At 40.4% G+C, this 18193-nt stretch overlaps 1 protein-coding gene across 2 annotated transcripts in view; it reads right to left on the bottom strand.

Annotated features, from left to right (window-relative positions):
* Positions 1-18193, bottom strand: part of FBXL7 (F-box and leucine rich repeat protein 7) — a 437406-nt gene that overhangs the window by 314228 nt on the left and 104985 nt on the right. For both annotated transcript variants that reach the window (XM_025388587.1, XM_025388589.1), the window contains exon 2: positions 9858-9947. In XM_025388587.1, the coding sequence (XP_025244372.1) occupies positions 9858-9947 (90 nt within the window). The remainder of the gene's footprint in view (positions 1-9857; positions 9948-18193) is intronic.

Here is an 18193-nt window from a genome sequence, read left to right as displayed (position 1 = left end):
TTAAATACCTAAACCTGTCTGTCTCTAAAATCTGCATAGAGGCACTGAGAGCTCTGGACATCTCGATTAAATATTACTTTACAATTTCCTTAAGTGCATGGCATACACACACACACACAAACACACACACACACACACACATATACAACTAATTTTCTTCTAAGACTATCATATGATATTCTGGCCATTCTGGATGATGCATTTTGGAAGATAATTTCCTCAAGAAATTAAACTTATTACTTGCGTCTGAAATAGTATTTAGCATTTTATTGTACATTTGTAGGCTTACATACCAATTTTCTGGACACTGAGATGATGAGCTTTCCACTGCTTAAAAGACTCTTGGATGCAAATTTGACTTCTTTATTAAATTGGACACACCGAGACATTAACATGCTCAAATCACCAGATGTAAGTGGTGCAGTTTTTCGAAAGTTACCTAACTTATAATTGGGCAGTAGCTTAAACAATAAAAGAAACTTGGTCATGCAGCAGTGAATTGCTCATTGAATCACCAAAACACATTAAGCTTCAAAGGCTAAAAGTCTTGCAAAGCTTTCCTAAATGATCCTGAGAATTCCAAAGATAGTTAAGTTTAAAAGGTAATTTTTAAAGACGAAAACAAATCTTTATAAAAATCAGTCATCACCTTCCTCTTACACAAACTAAAAGCTCGTAATACCACATTTCTGACTTCAGAATATCTTCCACTCCTTAAGGACCTCCACGCAATAGTTGTCATTTGAGAACTATTTTTAAGAGATTTCTTCAGCATCATTTTCTTTCTCTCATTCTTTGCTTTTTATTCCCATTCCTGTGTTACATGTTTTTACTCTTTTTTTTTTTTTTTTTTGGTGTCATAGATTGAATTTCATTCTATTATAATAGACAGCTTCAAGGTGTATTTACAGTCTCCTAAGGTACCTGCTGAAATTAGTATCTTCCACTTTCATATATTTCCAATTAAAGAAAAATTCCATGGCTCAGTTGGGTTTTTGTTTTGGTTTGTTTTTGTTTGTTTGTCTGGTTGGCTGGTTGGTTTTTTTGAGACAAGAGTCTCACTCCATCACCCAGGTGTGAGGTGCTGGTGTGCAGTGGTGCGATGTTGGCTCCCTGCAATCTCTGCCTCCTGGGTTCAAGGGATTCTGGGGCCTCAGCCACCTGAATAGCTGAAATTACAGACGCACACCACCACACTCAGCTAATTTTTTGTATTTGTAGTCAAGACGGGGTTTCACCGTGTTGGCCAAGCTGGTCTCAAACTCCTGACCTCAAGTGATCTGCCCACCTTGGCTTCCAAAATTGCTGGGATTACAGGTTTGAGTCACTGTGCCCAGTCCATGGCTCAGGTTTTTCAAAGGGAAAATCAGTAAAATAACTATTCAGTAATTTTTTATTACATATACTTTACATCCTATATAAATACATATTAATTTTACTAAGTCTGACTGCCATGTGTTACGAGTACAGTTCTGGTAACCTGCAGACTAAACTTCAACAGTTCAAGTATGAAGGCAGCTTAGAATACTGTTTGCCTTCCGTAACTGTCTTAGTCCATTTTGTTTTGCTATAACAGAATGTCTAAGGCTGGGTAATTTATAAAGAAAAGAGACTTATTGGGCTCATAATTCTGGTCACCGAAAAGTCCAAAATTGAATGGCAGCTGTTATCTGGTGAGGACCTCTGGATATTTCAACTCATGGGAGAAAGCAGGAGGGGAGGGGGCATGTGCAAAGAGATCACGTGGCAAGAGAGGACGCAAGAGAGAGAGATCAAGAAGCCAGACTCTTTTTAATGCTTTTCTCGTTTAGGAAAAAAAAAAAAAAATACATGTAGCTCGCTGCCAGCACTCATTTAATTTTACATAAACACGTTCTTTGAGGCTGACGCAAATCTGACTGATTTTCAATGTGAAAATAAAATATAAAAACTGTTCTTGGAGTTATTTCTACACAAAACTAACATCAGAAACATCTGAATCATCAGAATCATCTATTTCAGAAAAACTGAATTCATCAGATGAATCTTTGGCCAACAACTGCTCGAAAACGATGTTAACTTCACGTGTAGGAATGCTACATTTTCTAGGATTTAACACTTTCGGCAATCAAGAATTACTATATTTTGTAAATGTAAATACCATTACTAAAAACAGAATCCTGTAAATAGAATGTTATCTTTTGTTTCCAAAGTCAATACACTAGAGTGATGCGAAAATAATAATAAAAGCAAAAGCTATTTTGTGGCAAAGTTATCTTGGGGTAAATGCTACGGCAACAAATGTAGGCAAGTATTCTCAGGACAAATGGGAAAACAGTTAAAATATCTGTTCTCATGGGAACTAATCCATTTTCAAGAGAACTCACTCCTGAGAGAGGGCGTGAAGGTAATCATGAGGGATCTGCCCCAGGACCCAAACACAGCCCATTAGGCCCCACCTCTCAACACTGCCATATTGGAGGCCAAATTTCAACATGAGTTTTGGTGGGGACAAACCACATCCAAACCATAGCAATAACTAAGGATTTAAAGTCAATTTCTAGACACTATATGGATCACAAAGGTATTTGCACATATAATATTGACAAGCTAAACACAATTATGAGTTGAAATTGGAAAACACACTTCTCCTAAGTACATTCAAAATATACTTTGATAGGAACTTAGAAAAAGGATTAGCATGAAATTCACAGTAGTTTTGCTGACAATGACAGAATAAGCATTAAGTATACATCTTACATCTATGAGGCTCATAGTCTTGAGCCCTGATATAACCTTTGCCACTTAAGCCCAACTGGTCCTTTCTGAGTTTCCTGGTTTTATCTGCAAAATGAAAACATTTATGCCTTCTTCTGAAGAGAAGTGTAATGTTGAAACAATACTGAATGCAATAATGCTCACGAAAGCCTGCAATAATAATTGTCCCAAAAACGTTTGTTGAATTTGTTGTAGAGTTTAAAAAGGCTTTTTGGGAAACAGAATCCAACTACAGTTAAAAGAAGCATCATTTTTACTTTCCTAGATGATTCATGTAAATTTTGTTGGAAGAGTATATTCAAGAAGAAGTAGAAAGAAGACAATATAAAGATATAAAGACAACAGAATGAAAGCAAAGCCAGATGTCTGGGCATTTTCAAAATAATCCTACTTAGAATTGATCGAATTTGGGCGCTGAAAGCATGAGAACTCATGACTTCAAATTGGTGATTCTAGATTCCATGGAACAAATATCACCATAAATTCTTTAGAAATCAAATAATTTCACAAGCCTCCAATGATACATTTAAAGTGACTTTCTTGCAAGGACTTAGACAATATATCACAAAGCAGTATTAACTGAATCTACTGAAAGGCTATTATAAAATCATGAGTTGACTTAAACATAAATGTTTCCAACCCTAGGTAACCAGCTAATCTACTCAAGAAAGTTAAGAACCTTTTACCTATGGAGCAGATCCTTTCCTCCTACTGGGAATAATGATCTTGGGCCAAAGGATTTGGGCTTAACAACCTCTCTCAAACTATTCTGAATAGCCTGCATCAGCTCTGCAACCAGCTCAGAACAGACAGCTAGAACTCAGGCAGGCGAAAGATAACTAAATAGTGAAGGTTATGTTTTTTCTAATTTGATCAAAACAATGCTGCATCAAACTCCTGCCTGACCAGTTATTAGGTGTGTAATCATAAGCAAACCCTTGCTGGGCAAGCTGGCTCACGCCTGTAATCCCAGCACTTTGGGAGGCCAAGGCAGGGGCATCACTTGAGGTCATGAGTTCGAGATCAGCCTAGCCAACATGGCAAAACCCCATCTCTACTAAAAATATAAAAATTAGCAGGGCACGGTGGCACATGCCTGTAGTCCCAACTACTAGGGAGGTTGAAGCAAGAGAATCACTTGAACCCAACAGGCAGAGGTTGCAGTGAGCCGAGATCATGCCACTGCACCCCAGCCTGGATGACAGAGTGAGACTCCATCTCAAAAAATAAAAAGAAAACAAACAAATCCCTTCATTTCTCTGTGCTACAGGTATTTGTAAAAATGAGTGTATTGGATCTGAAAATTGACAAGGCCCTTTGTAACTTTGAAAATCCTTTGGCTGCATGGTTGTCTGGTTTGATAATCAATGTGCAGAACCAAGCTATCATATGAATAACCCGTGCTGTCAACGGGTTCAATATTTGAATTTGTGTCCTGTTTAAAGAGCAGCTGGCTGAAGCTGACTCTTCATCAGCCAATCAAATTTGACCTTTAAACTGACAGTTTTGCCTTCCCCCAGCTCCAGAAAAGACTGAGCCGCCCACCTGTAGAGCCATAGGCTCATGCCTTTCAGTTCTATGAAAGAAACTGAGGCTCAGCTTGCTATTTTCTGGAAGCTTCTTCCTAATTAACCTAATCCAACTGGTTCTACCCAACGAGCTCTGCTGTGTGCTCTATTCCAACCATGGGCTGGATGTGACTTTCATAACTGAAGGTCAGAGGCCCCTCTTCCCAGTATAGGAGAGAATACCGCATGAATGAGAAAGACTGAACAATACGAAAGAGAAAGAATAGTAACACAACTGGAAAGAATTAAGCTGTGTCTTACAATGTTGGAATGTAGATTATGTTGGGAAAAATGGAAAATTTCCAGCCTTCTATACTTGAACCCAACCCCCCCACCGCCCCCACAGTGTCAGGAAATTAGAAAGTTAAACTGTCACATGAAATACAATAGGCTGTAAAGAACGTCTACACCACTTATCAGGGAGAAAGCCCTGCTCCCTGCCAATTCTTTACAAGGGCTGTGGCTTTAGAGTCTCAAAATTAAGATGCCCTGAACTTTGGCATGAGACTTAGGGATGGAACACTCCCAGTGGATCAAAAATGCCATTCTCTCATGAATTAAAACCAAAATGTGCCCACTGTGCCTAGGGGAACAGCCTTACGACCCAGAGTGGATTAGTTAGAACACTGGATAGACAGGAAGATCATAAGTCGTTAGCAAAGAAACAGACTTACTGGAGTGGATAAATTCGATGTCTTTACCATTAGGGTTGGGTGCTAGAACACATAAAATAGGAGCTGAAGTGAGAGACTATGCAGGAAAAGCCAAGAAAAAAACACAAAACCAATGTTTGGGAAACCCATGACTCTACAATCTCACATTTCTTCCAGAACTTTCCAGGAAATAATTTACTATGATGAGTCAGTTCTAACCAGGCACCACGTGCCGGGCTGGGAACACTAGTCCAGGAACTCACTATGAGTTTCAGGCCAGCTCCGCCCCAGATCTGGAGCATCTGAGAAGTTTTGGGGCCAGCGTGCAACCCTGCTCTGTGCACCAGCCAGACCTCCCCTCGGAATGGGTCTGCTAGCCCGATCTCTCCCCAAAGCTGCAAGAAGCATTTTCAAAGAATAGTTTCCGGGCCAGGCGTGGTAGTTCACGCCTGTAATAACTGCACTTTGGGAGGCCAAGGCGGGTGAATCGCCTAAGGTCAGGCGTTCGAGAGCAGCCTGGCTAACATGGTGAAACTCCATTTCTACTAAAAATACAAAAAATTAGCTGGGCGTGATGGCGTACGTCTGTAATCCCAGCTACTTGGGAGGTTGAGGAAGGAGAATCACTTGAACCCTGGAGGAGGAGGTTGCAGTGAGCCAAGATCATGCCATTGCATTCCAGCTTGGGCAACAAGAGTGAAACTCTATCTCAAAAAAAATAAATAAAAAATAAATAAAAAAGAATAGTTTGTGATGACTCAGATATAAGTCTAAAGATCATGCAGAAGTGGTAGCTGTCCCAACACTCTTTTTTAAGAGTGCTTTTTAATTCAATGCTTTTTACTAAATTTACTGAGGTGTGCTGCTATCATCACTATCCAATTTCAGAACATGGTCATCTCCCCAGTAAGATTCTTCCTATTCATTTACAGTTATTTCCCATTCCCACTTGAAGCTGAGGTTATGTGAGGGCCCTCTGTTTCCTCTATCCCCATGTCCTCACTTTATTTACCAGCATAACTGCATGGAGTAGTTGGTTACCTATGTGTTTCCTACTAAGTGACAACACCTGTGTGGTTAGCTACCGTGTAGATGTCAGATACAAATGCACATGCACATACACCACCAACCAGGGAAGCAATGTGAACCCTCCCTATCCATCCCATCAGGGAAAAGGCCAACACTTCTGCAAAATGCTTCCAACCTGGCTATTGCAGGTATAGCCATGGTTTTCAAAGACTGCAGGAAAACTGAATATTATCCTTTACAATACATGTCATTTTAAAAAATCAATACCATTCAGACCTTTAAACTAAGAATCTTGCCTGTGCTCCCTGAGGTGATATTGGTGAATCCAGAGGTGAAAAATCATGAGAACATCAAGGAATTGAAGAAAATAACCATCATCAACTGGCTCCTGGAAAGCCAATTACATCCAATATTTTCTTAACATCAAAGGGTAAACATAGTTCTGGAAAACAGCGGGAAGAGAAACCAAGAAGCAGCTTTAGCTTGGCTCCTCTGCAGTCCTGTTACAGGTAGTTAGGTAGGCATGAGCAGGGCAGGAGAAGGCTTCCCACCCCACCCCAACTAGAAATGTCGGTGATGGTTTGGCATCGTCTTTTTAAAAAGTGTAATTCCACAACCAGAGATAGACAAGCTCCTGATGGCCCACACCTGTTAATATTAAACGTTGTTAACTGAATGCAGACTCCAGGGAGAAACCGTTTCCTGGGCATGCATATTAAGAGACAAAAATGGCAAAGTATGATCTTCTGGGTATACTCCACCGGAAAAAGGAAGAAATCCTCAGATGGGCATGGGCATGCATACAACTTCCTAAACACACTGCACACGCTCAGTTCCCAAGGGTAAGGAGGGCTCTGCACATGTGGGAAGACCACCCGAAGGGAAAAACCATGGGAAAGAGGTGAGCTTATAACAGTCCCAGGATCCCCATTAAACGGGGCACATGGCCTTCTCTCTTTAACCTTCAGGTGCCCTCTTGGGTCTCTTCCAAGCACACCTTCTTTCTTTTCTTTTCTAAGGCTTTTATAAATAAACTTCCATTCTTGCTCTGAAACATGGCTCAGTTTCTTTTGCTGTTTTATGTCCCTCAGTCAAATTCTTTCTTCTGGGGAGGCAAAGACTGAAGTTGCTATAGACCCGTCGGGATAGGCCGCCGGTAATCTGGGGTAACTCAGATCTCTTCCAGCGCTAAGAGTCTGAGGGACAAGTCGGTGTCTGCCTTCTGCTTCTTCCTCAGTGGTTTCCTGGGCGTTTCCCAGTGAGAAGAAATTTATGCACCATAGTTGAGATCCACCCTCTGGAGGTCAGAGAAGCTGCCCTAATCACTCATCGTGAACGGTCTCCTCCTGGGACTCTGTCTCCTGTGCGTGGAGAAAATTAGCACTGGCGACTCTGGATCCATATTGAAAAAGCAGCCTGATGAGAGGAAACTAATCATACCTGCAAATATCCCTGAAATACATTTTAACGTAATGTGTGCCCACATCTCTTCTATTTTTTAAATATTTTAAGGTTAAATTGATTTTTAAAAACTACAGCAAAAAGGATTCAGACACACAAATAGCAGAACTTAATACTTTCTTTTTAAATTTTTCAGTTATGCAAGGGAATAGGCAGCATCTTTCATGGGGACGAGGCTCTTCTACTTAAAAGCTAGAAGGAAATTCCTCACTAATTTAGCCCAGTTGCTTAAAACTCTGTTCCATATGAACATAACATTTTCCTATTTTTCTCTCCTGATTCTACCCTCAGAATAACACAAAATACACTGTGACAAAATGTATACAACATTGGCTGGGCCTGCACCTCCTCATAAGGGAAAGGCACAAGAAAATGAAAATTTAAAGTCCCTACAGAGCTTTTTTCCCCCTTTGGAAGCATAAAAAGCAGACACTGTTAAATGCGTGAGGTCCCACAATACCCTCCCGCAACCCCTGCAACACAGCTCATATAGTTTTGTATTTTCTGTACTTGAAAAGGAGAAAAAATAAGAGAGCTTTAAAAATACAGATTATTTAACCTGCTTTTAACTTTCTATTTGGATAACCATTCAAATTAGACAAATTATGGGGACAAGAGTGACTGTAAAATAATGGTAGAAAACATTGATAATCTTGCAAAACAGATTTCTGACTAGGGAGGATTGCACTATATTAAACTGAAATGATTTCCACTATGGCTCCTAAGAATGAAAGCTTCAAAAGTAAATGTCAGGTCGGGTGTGGTGGCTCATGCCTGTAATTCCGGCACTTTGGGAGGCTGAGGTGGGTGGATCACCTGAAGTCAGGAGTTTGAGACCAGCCAATGGAGTTTGGCCAACATGGTAAAACTCCATCTCTACTAAAAGTACAAAAATTAGCTGGGTATGGTGGCAGGTGCCTGTAGGCAGGAGAATCGCTTGAACCCGGGAGGCAGAGGTTGCAGTGAGCCAAGATCGTGTCACAGCACTCCACTCTAGACTGGGCGAAAGAGCAAGATTCCGTCTCAATAAATAAATAAATAAATGTCTAGAATCAGTTAACAAGATTTGTACATTACCTTAACTGAATTTCATTAATGATCTAATGTCCATACCTGAATTAACAGGCAGGAAATTAAAACTGGATTGCTACCTGGTGCTTCTGTACACTGAAGAGAACACTCCAATCTGCCAGCCTTACGATGTTGGGGAAACGCATCAAACAGTGCTAAGGTTTTAAGCACGGAGAATATAATCCAGTTATAAAAGCTATTAACCCAGAGAAGTTAATTCTTTGCTACTTGAAGCACACTAAGACAAAACATATCAAAGAGAAGACATACACCAGCAAATGTAAACCACATACAATTACAATACATAAATCATAACGCAGATAGAAATCACGGATCTCAGATGGCCAATGTCAGCCCATGGGTACATGCCCAATATTACGACCAACAGAAATTAAATCTCTGAAACAAAAAACTACAAGTGTGCATCCACAACATCCCACACACTTTAGGAAAACAGGCACTACACAATGTCATGAAAATTAGCTGACAGCTCAAGGTCTCTCATTATCAATGGCATGGAAGTTTAAACTGGACTTTCATCTGACAATTAGTTTAGCAAGAACTCATTTTCAGACAGAAAGTCATTTAATCATGTTTAACATTAAATCAAAAGAGCCGATTCTATCATTGGGTCAATTTTCCACTAAATAATTACCATAGAAACAATTAATTGCACACTCAAACAAGTAAGTAGTAACTCCAAAGCTTCCATATTGAAAAGCAGTAGAATTCTAACATGTATTACCACATACAAATTGTTCATCAAGAATATCACTGCGACCAATCTTTGTCCTGACAGGGAGGACCTCTTACATATTCTTTAAATAATAATAATCAAGAAACCTCCTTTTTCCCTACTCCCAAATTTTGGAGATTAACTCAAGTTCTACAAATAACATGACTATGATAACCTACTGTCAAAATCTTGAATTCCAGGTGTGCCTATTTTGAAAGTTCCTCTAGGAATATTCAACTGCAGCACAAGGATTTTAAAATAATACCATTTTTTTATACCGAAAGACAAGGTATATGATACTGTAAAGCTTTCCCCTAATTCAGCCTATTCCATTTTCACAAAACAACAACATTTGCCTTATAATTGAGGCACCTGAATCCCATCAAATCAATTTTCATGAACAGTAACTGCAGTGCAGCAACAGCAACAAAAAAACTTAGGAGACTCTGAACATTCTAATTTTTAAGGATTTCATATGCTCCCACTCAGGAGAGTAGAACTAATGCTCCCACACTTTATTTCTCTTCCAAAAATAGCCGGCCCTGTGAAGAAAAAAAGAGATAATGAAGACCAGCTGCCTACCTTCGCTGGTAGCCACATTCTTCTGGGCTTTGGTGGGTGTGTGATCTGTACTTGAACTCACGTCAGATGAGATGCTTGAGCTGCCTTTGCCTGGAAGAAACAGGAATGAGCAGCTTTTGAGATTTGTAATTTCAGACCTGGACCATGCCTTCTACACGGTCCCACACCAAGGCATATCACTAATTTCCAAGAAAGCAGCTATAATACAAAGAATGGAGTTTATTGCATTTTTTTGCCTTATGCATTAAATATCTTTTGGGAAATATGATCCATGTTATAGTAGAAGTAAAGTCCTCTTATAATATAGCTTGACTATAAACTCAGACAAGATTATAAAACATAGTCAAATATGATAACATAATCTCTTTTTGGCATAGATGTGAATAAGAAAGTACATGTGGGGAACACATCTCCTGCATTAATTTTTTATTTGCAACTATAAATTATGCATTTTTCAATAAAGGAAATAAGCAAAGAATAAGGCATAATCAGAGGAGCAAGAGCCTGCTAACTCCAAATAGCTACATCACATCAAAAAACGAATTCCCTGCTTCAATAGGTCCTTCTTCAAAAACAAAACACAACAAAAAACATTTCATTTTTCTAACACAGTGGTTCTCAACTGGAGATGATTTTTCGTTCAAGGGGACATTTAGCAATATCTGGTATCATTTTTGGTTGTCACAAATGAGCGGAAGGTGCTACTGGCATCTAGTGGGTAGAGGCCAAGCATGTTGCTAAACATCTTAGAATGCACAGGGCGGTCCCCACAAGAAAGAATTATCCAGCCCAAATCTCAATAGTACCAAGGGTGAGAAGCCCTGGTCTAAATAATCTTAGCTCAAGGCTGAGTTTCTACCCTTCTAACCTTTAATATAGTCATATACATTAATATTACTAAACATTCTTCAAATTCAAATGTCACATGAAAGTTTGTAACTATGAACCACACTGTACTGCCCAGTGATGGAGAAGCCTACTGACTGTGGTGGGAAGACTCCTAAGACGCCCTCACGGTATCCAGGTCTGCATCATCTCCTCCGCCTTGAGAGTGGGCTGAACCTGTGACTGGCCTCTAACCAATAGGCTGTGGTGAAGGTAAGGCATTTTGCAGATGTAAAGTCCCTAACAAGTTAACTGAATTAATGACAAGGGAGATTATTCTGGGTGGGCCTGACCTAATTAGGTGAATACCTTAAAAGACGGCCTGGAGGAGAGAGACCCTTCCTGCTGTCTTCGAAGCAGCAAGCCCCCCAGTCAGTTCTACAGCTACAAGAAAATGAGTTCTGGCAACAACCAAGTGAGCACTGAAGAGGACTGTGAGCATCAGAGAACAGCCCAGCCCTGGCCAATGGCTTCACTGCAGCACTGTGAGACCCAAACAAAAGATCCAGCTAATGTAGGCTCAGAACTCTGATTCCAGGAAACTGTGGAATAATAAATGCTCCTATGTTAAGCTGCTAAGTTTGTGGTAACGTTTTTATTCAGCAATAGAAAGCTATTGCTGGACGGGCACGGTGGCTCGCGCCTGTAATCCCAGCACTTTGGGAGGCCGAGGTGCGTGGATCACTTGAGGTCAAAAGTTCAAAACTAGCCTGGCCAACATCGTGAAACCCCATCTCTACTAAAAATAGAAAAATTAGCCGGGCGTGGGGGCACATGCCTATAATCCTAGCTACTCAGGAGTCTGCCGCAGGAGAATCGCTTGAACCCGGGAGGCGGAGATTGCAGTGAGCCAAGATTGTGCCACTGCACTCCAGCCTGAGCAACAGAGTGAGAGCCCGTCTCAAAACAAAAACAAAACAAAAGAAAGCTATCGCTAATGACCGACTAGTTATATCACAGATGAATTCTTTTTGCTCCACAAGTGATGATCAAAACTCTTACGTGCAGCTGAGAAACATCATTTTCCAACAGTCTTTTCTTCCCCGTGGTAAATGCAATGAACTGAATGTTTATGTCCTTCCAGAATTCACATGATGAAATCCTAACGCCCAGGGTGATGGCATAAGGAGATGGGGCCTTTGGGAAGTGGTTAGGTCATGAGGACTCTGCTTAGTGCCCTTATGAGACATCCCACAGAGCTTCCTTGCCCTTCTGCCACATGAGGACACAGTAGAAGACTATTTATAAAGCAGGAAGTGCATCCTCACCAGACACTAAACCTGCCGGCACCTTGATCTTTGACTTATCCGTCTCCAGAACTGTGAGAAATACATTTCTGTTGTTTATAAGCCCCCCAGTCTATGGTGTTTGGTCATAGCAGCCCGAATGGACTAAGACACTACAGAACTCTAGTTAAGTAGCATAAGCTTACAATCTAAATTCATACAGAGTAGAACTCCTCAGACTTTGGAGTTTTGTTTGCTTATGATGAAAGTCACGGAACAATCCAGGCTGATGGTTAATATCACTTGAGGAGGGAATGGCTCAGGTGATATTACTGATGTGAGATTCAGGGAACTCAGAAACATGGCCATCATTTCCTCTCACTATCGCCCATTGCTCATTGGGACTTAGGCTCTGAACAAATCTGTTATTCCCTTTGTCCCCACCCCTTCCACAACCTCTACCCTCAGAATTAACCAAAACAATACAGTAATTGTCCATTTGTTTTTGCCTAACCAGCCTTTGTAGTCTGGCAGCTGTGGCCATTTATCTGCCATGGTTCATCTTTGGAAGTCGGTTGACATGGCAGACTGGGCACCTAGTTAGAAGTATGTCCACATGGCCTCTGACCCCAGTCTACCACTCTCCTGCTTTCTGACCTTTGACATTCACTTCTCCCCCTGCAGCCTCAGTATCCATATCTGGTAGGGGAAACTGCTGGAAAAACGATTCCTAGCAGCTCAATCTATAATTCTTTGAGTTCATTACTTCACTCCTCAAACCTCTATAATCCAAACCACTCCATTTAATAAGGCAAATAACATTATTGTGCAACATCAATACGTAGACTTAAATTATTTTTATGATATTGTTGCTTAGTGATGTGCAAATGGAAAACTAGAAATAAACTCCATATGCTCTAGCTCTGACTCAACAATAAAACTAAAACAAAGTAACAAATTAAATGTAAAAACAATAAAATCCATAACATTCAAATTAACAGCATTAGTTTAACACGATGGATGATGTTATTTTGCTGAGATTAAACTGTCGTTCAAAATTTAAATACAGTACTCACTGCTAAAGCCAATGTTCTCTTGGTTTTGGCATGAACGTGCCCACTCCAGGCTGCATGAGGACTCACTTGCATATCACTTTCCTCAACTCAGGGAACCCCTCCCTCCTACAAAGAGATGGCATCGGGTGGCTTTCACTGAGTCTGACTGTATCAGCCACATTTTTAAGACTGCTCTTTTGTTGCTTATTCATCTACAACCACTGGAGTAGAGTGTCTTCCTTTAAACATAGGGAAACTTGGACAACATAACTCATGGCAGGACTCTCTTATAAAGGGGAACCAATACACAGCTATTCATTATTTTTAAGATTATCATGAAAATGAAAGCACAAAATGAAACTACACATTTCAGGGAAAATTCTCAGACACACGTGAGAACATGTGTGCTGATCCCTCAAAGGGCTGCAAACTCCAATTTAAAAATTGCTTGTTTATGAAAAAAGAGTATAAGGTTGAGGAAACAAATAATAATGTTATTTATAATAATAGATAACAATAAGTGCATATGTTTCATTGAGCACTCTAATAAATGCTTTACATGCCTTCTCTTATTAAATAGTCATTACACCCTACGACAGTATTTCTCAATCATTTTCTCATTATTTAACCCTCCAAGGAAACTGTTTAGACTTTTTTTTCCTAAGTACCCCACCCCCAATGAAATCACACCACCACAGATCTACTGTATATCTCTTATGTACTATGTATGTGATTCTGCTTAATACAGTGTTTCTGGCAGGGCTGTATTGTGTCCCCTTAGGAGCAATATCACCACCATTGAAAATCTATGTCTTTTGATAAGTAAAACATTTTAAAGTACCTGAGAATTTAATTAAGTAATTAAGGAAATCAATATTTTGTTTTTATTTTTGTTTTCTTTTTTTTTTTGAAATGGTGTCTCACTCTATTGCCCAAGCTGGAGTGTAGTGGCGCCATCACAGCTCACTGCAGACTAAACCTCCTGGGCTCAAGTGATCCTCCTGACTCAGCTTCCCAAGTAACTGGAACTACAAGCACACCAACACACCTAGCATTTTTTTTTTCTTTTTTTGTAGAGATGAGGTTTCATTATGTTGCCCAGACTGGTCTCAAATTCCTGGCCTCAAGCAATACTCCCACCTTGGCCTTCCAAAGTGCTGGGATTACAGGCAAGAGCCATCATTGCCTGGCCAATACAGTTGATTCTCATAACTTGAGATATTTAGGTTCTATAAAGTAACCATAAACACTAAATTAGCAAATCATTGCCCCAAAGGGAAACAGAGTTAGGTTCCTGTGAGCCTCTGCTCACATTTTTATCAATTGATCAACACATCAATTTGGTTTTTGTGTGTTTCTATTTAAAGACATCTTATTTAATACATATTGTTGATGCATTGTCATGAAACTCAATGCCAGTGGCACTGTAATTCATGTCTGAGCAAAGCTTATCTGACACATATTGGCGACATCACAGCCCTCTTGCACTTAGGAACACTACACAGCTCTTCAACACTGCACTTGGGGGTCGTCTTAATGAAAACAGCAACAAAAAGCACAAAAAGCAAAAAAAAAAAAAAAAAAAAGGCAACAAATGGACCCCAAAAAGAACACTGTGCATAGTAGGAGAGCTGAAACAGGAAGGCAGAGTGTCACTGTGTTCAGCCTCATCTGGGAAGGTATGCATTGCACAACACAAATATTTTACCACTCTGCATGTATTTGTGAGTGACCCTAAAGTGCCTCAAGAGTTGATGTGGTGATTACGCATAAATTTTAGCAAGTAGGCAAATTCTCAAATATGAAATCCACAAATAATGAGGACTGACACTGCGTCATCTTGTATTATATGTGATGTTGCAGCTTGTGGCCGGCTTCCATGTAGACGGGGATAGGGAGCATGGAGGATCTGGAGTGAAGAGGCCTGGGTTTATATCTGGATTGGCCAATTATTAGTTTTGGGCAAATTATTAGACCCTCTCTATTGTAGTTTCTTTAGTTTCTTCAGCTGCAAATGGGGTGAGGTAGAGGGTCAATTCCTGCCTCATAGGGTTATTGTGAAAATTAAATAAAATAATTCAGTTTGAGTACTTAGGATAGTGTGAGCACCTACAAAATACCCAACAAATCTTTGTAGAAAAATAATTCAGTTTCTGTCCTTAGGATATTGTGAGCACCTAGGAAATACCCAACAATCTTTGTAGGATCCTGTGTTGGGATACCATGATATGTTCCTCTGCCCTGCTTCTGGAAGCAATAATCATCTCCTTGTTGAGTTCAAGTGGAGAGGGAGGCGGGGAGGGTGGTGCTCAGAGAAGAAATGTTACAGAAGGAATTCAGAAGGAAAAAACAAGGGGAATATTCCGTTTCTAATATTCAAAAGCAGAAGTCTGCAGTATGACGATGTTCTTGCAAGTCAAGCTATTGTCTCAGGATGGAACTGCCTACATTCTCAGCCCCTTTAGAAAATCAAGAGTGAGAATGTCAGATTAGACCCTGGAGTTGTACATACGGAAAGTCCAGATAAGAGGGAGGTGGTGTGAAGAGCACAGGAAGCCACCCTATGGTGACACTGGAAAAGACCAGGAACAAGAGAGGCACAGGAGGGGAGCAGCCAGATTGGACTTTGGTTTCCCTCTCTGGGATTCTTCTGACAAAAAAGACGGTGTGTTGGATAAGGGAGAGTGATATGGTTTGGCTGGGTCCCCATCCAAATCTCACCTTGAATTGTAGCTCCCAAAATTCCCACGTGTTCTGGGAGGGACTCCCCGGTGGTAGATAACTGAATCATGGGGGTGGTTTCCCCCACACAGTTCTCGTGGCAATGAATAAGTCTCACAGGATCTGATGGTTTTACAAGGGTTTCCCCCTTTCACTTGACTTTCATTCTCTCTCTTACCCGCTGCCATGTAAGATGTGCCTTTTGCCTTCCACCATGTTGTGAGGCCTACCCAGCCATGTGGAACTGTGAGTCCATTAAACCTCTTTTTCTTTGTAAATTACCCAGTCTCAGGTATGTCTTTACCAGCAGCGCAAAAACAGACTAATATAGAGAGCAACTCCGGAGGCTGTAGAATTGCTGTCACCTCACTCCCTATGCTAAGGATGCCGCAGAGCACCTGCCCTCAGACTGCTCAGCCAGCAGCTAGAACCATGGCTACATCAAGCTGCTGGGTAGCACAGTCCAGCTCAGGGCAGTCTTCGCTGCAGCTTGTGGAGTCACCTGGGTTTCATGGGGGCACTGACATGATCACAAGTCAAGGAAAGTCTGTTGGGGGCTTGCCTTAGGGAGTCAACACAGTAAAGTGAGATGCTTCTATTAGCCACAGCAAGAGAGCAGATTGCCATGTCAGGGCCAACTGGGAGGCACAGTCAGACCTTGGCATTAGGAAACAATAAGAAACACTGGCACAGTGATAGACCAAATGAAAGGATGCTTGACTAGAATAAAAGACCGGCACATTCACTCGCAAAAGACACTCTACTACCAGCAATAACTAAGCTATATTGGTTTTAGAATATGTCCAAAAATTCTTTGGCATTCCCACTTCAAAGGCTGAAGCCTCATCTCCCTTCCCTTAAATGGAGAAAACTCTGGGGGTTGAACCTGTGCCTCAACTTGCCCTTCAGATGGCTCTGATTCACCAAGTGTGAAAAGCAGGCAGTGGCTTGACCTCTCCATTAGCTGTATTGAGAACCTGGGATGATGCAGGTGAAATGAGCAGCCCAGTGAGTAGCACACTAAGGATTGTGTAATAAACATCAGCCACTGTTACATCACCCATCAGGGCTGCCTGCTTCGTGTGAAATTGGAGTGATGCAACATGCCCAGGTGAACATCTCTCAAACTTTCTAAGCATTCTTGTCTCAACCATAAAATAAAGATATGCACATGCAAACAAAAGACAGCCATTACCTCTGGCAGGTAAAGCATGAAACCATGACCAATGCCTGTGAGAACTCACCCTGTGAGTTATTAATATTGACCCATTTGTTCAATTTGTATCAGAAATTAAGAAAGGAAAAGTAAAATTATTTGACTGTTACATAAATAAAATAAATACTATATACGACATTAATTATACATAATTTAAATATCCAGGAAAAATCCGCTCTTTCTAACTGCTTTACATACATGAAAGTTTATTTGTTTATTTGACCAACAGCTATTAGACCCATTAGGGGCCATTAGTACATTGGAACCGTGCTGGCTGGATTCGGTAAAGTAAAAATTTGCACTTTCTTTAATTTCCTCACAAGTGGGCTAACGCCCCAAAGGAAGACACGTGAACAAACAATTAGGTATCAAATACAAATAAACATCAAAGCAAGGGGAAATGAACACACTAAGTTTGGTAAATGTTATCTGTAATAGGCTAATATATACACACACAATTCTGAGCCACTGAAATCAGCTGGTGGATCGATAATTTTGGTCAAATGAGACACACTATTAACTCAGCAACGTTAGCAGAAGAATGTCCTGGTCTTGTCTTCCTATCACACATTCCTTTGGGCTGTCTGTTAGAGCGTGCCAGGTTTTCCTAATGTTTGAAGATAATGTTCATTTAATGGGGAGTCCTTTCAGTGAGGGACTTTAAGTTTCTTTTAAGAATTCCCATAGGTACTATGCAAAACTAAGTTTCTTCTCTTTTCTCATTTCTAGTACTCACGCTGATTTTGCAAATGCAGCTATTTAAAACAAGACAGTTAATTTATTAATATTATGACACAACCAAGATAAAGAGTGTAATAGAAAACAAATCAATGGGGTCATATGGTTACCAACACGCTTAAGAATCTAAGATATCTCTTGCAAAACCGATTCATGATGTCTATTCCAGATCATATGCACTGCATTGATCACACGGATTACAGCTGCTGACTTCTAACATGAAATCCACACACAAGTACATGGATCCACGTGCAGGCCTCAGCCCCTTATTTCCTGCTTCTCTCCACTGTCTTATTTTCAATGCTGCTGGTACACCATGAAAACCTGATTTAATACTAAATGTCCATATCAAAGGTAAGGGAATTTTTTTTTTCAAGATCTCAGGATCAGATCAAGGGAACGGTGGGTCATATTTGTGCGTTGAATTCACTCTTATTTTCCTGACTGGTATCTTGAAATAATTTCTTATCTTCTTTGATCCACAGTTCAATGTCT

The sequence above is a fragment of the Theropithecus gelada genome, chromosome 6, assembly GCF_003255815.1.
Source record: "Theropithecus gelada isolate Dixy chromosome 6, Tgel_1.0, whole genome shotgun sequence".
In the NCBI taxonomy this organism is placed as follows: Eukaryota; Metazoa; Chordata; class Mammalia; order Primates; family Cercopithecidae; genus Theropithecus; species Theropithecus gelada.
Note: the sequence above shows the minus strand (reverse complement) of the source record. Positions and strands in the feature narration are given on the sequence as shown.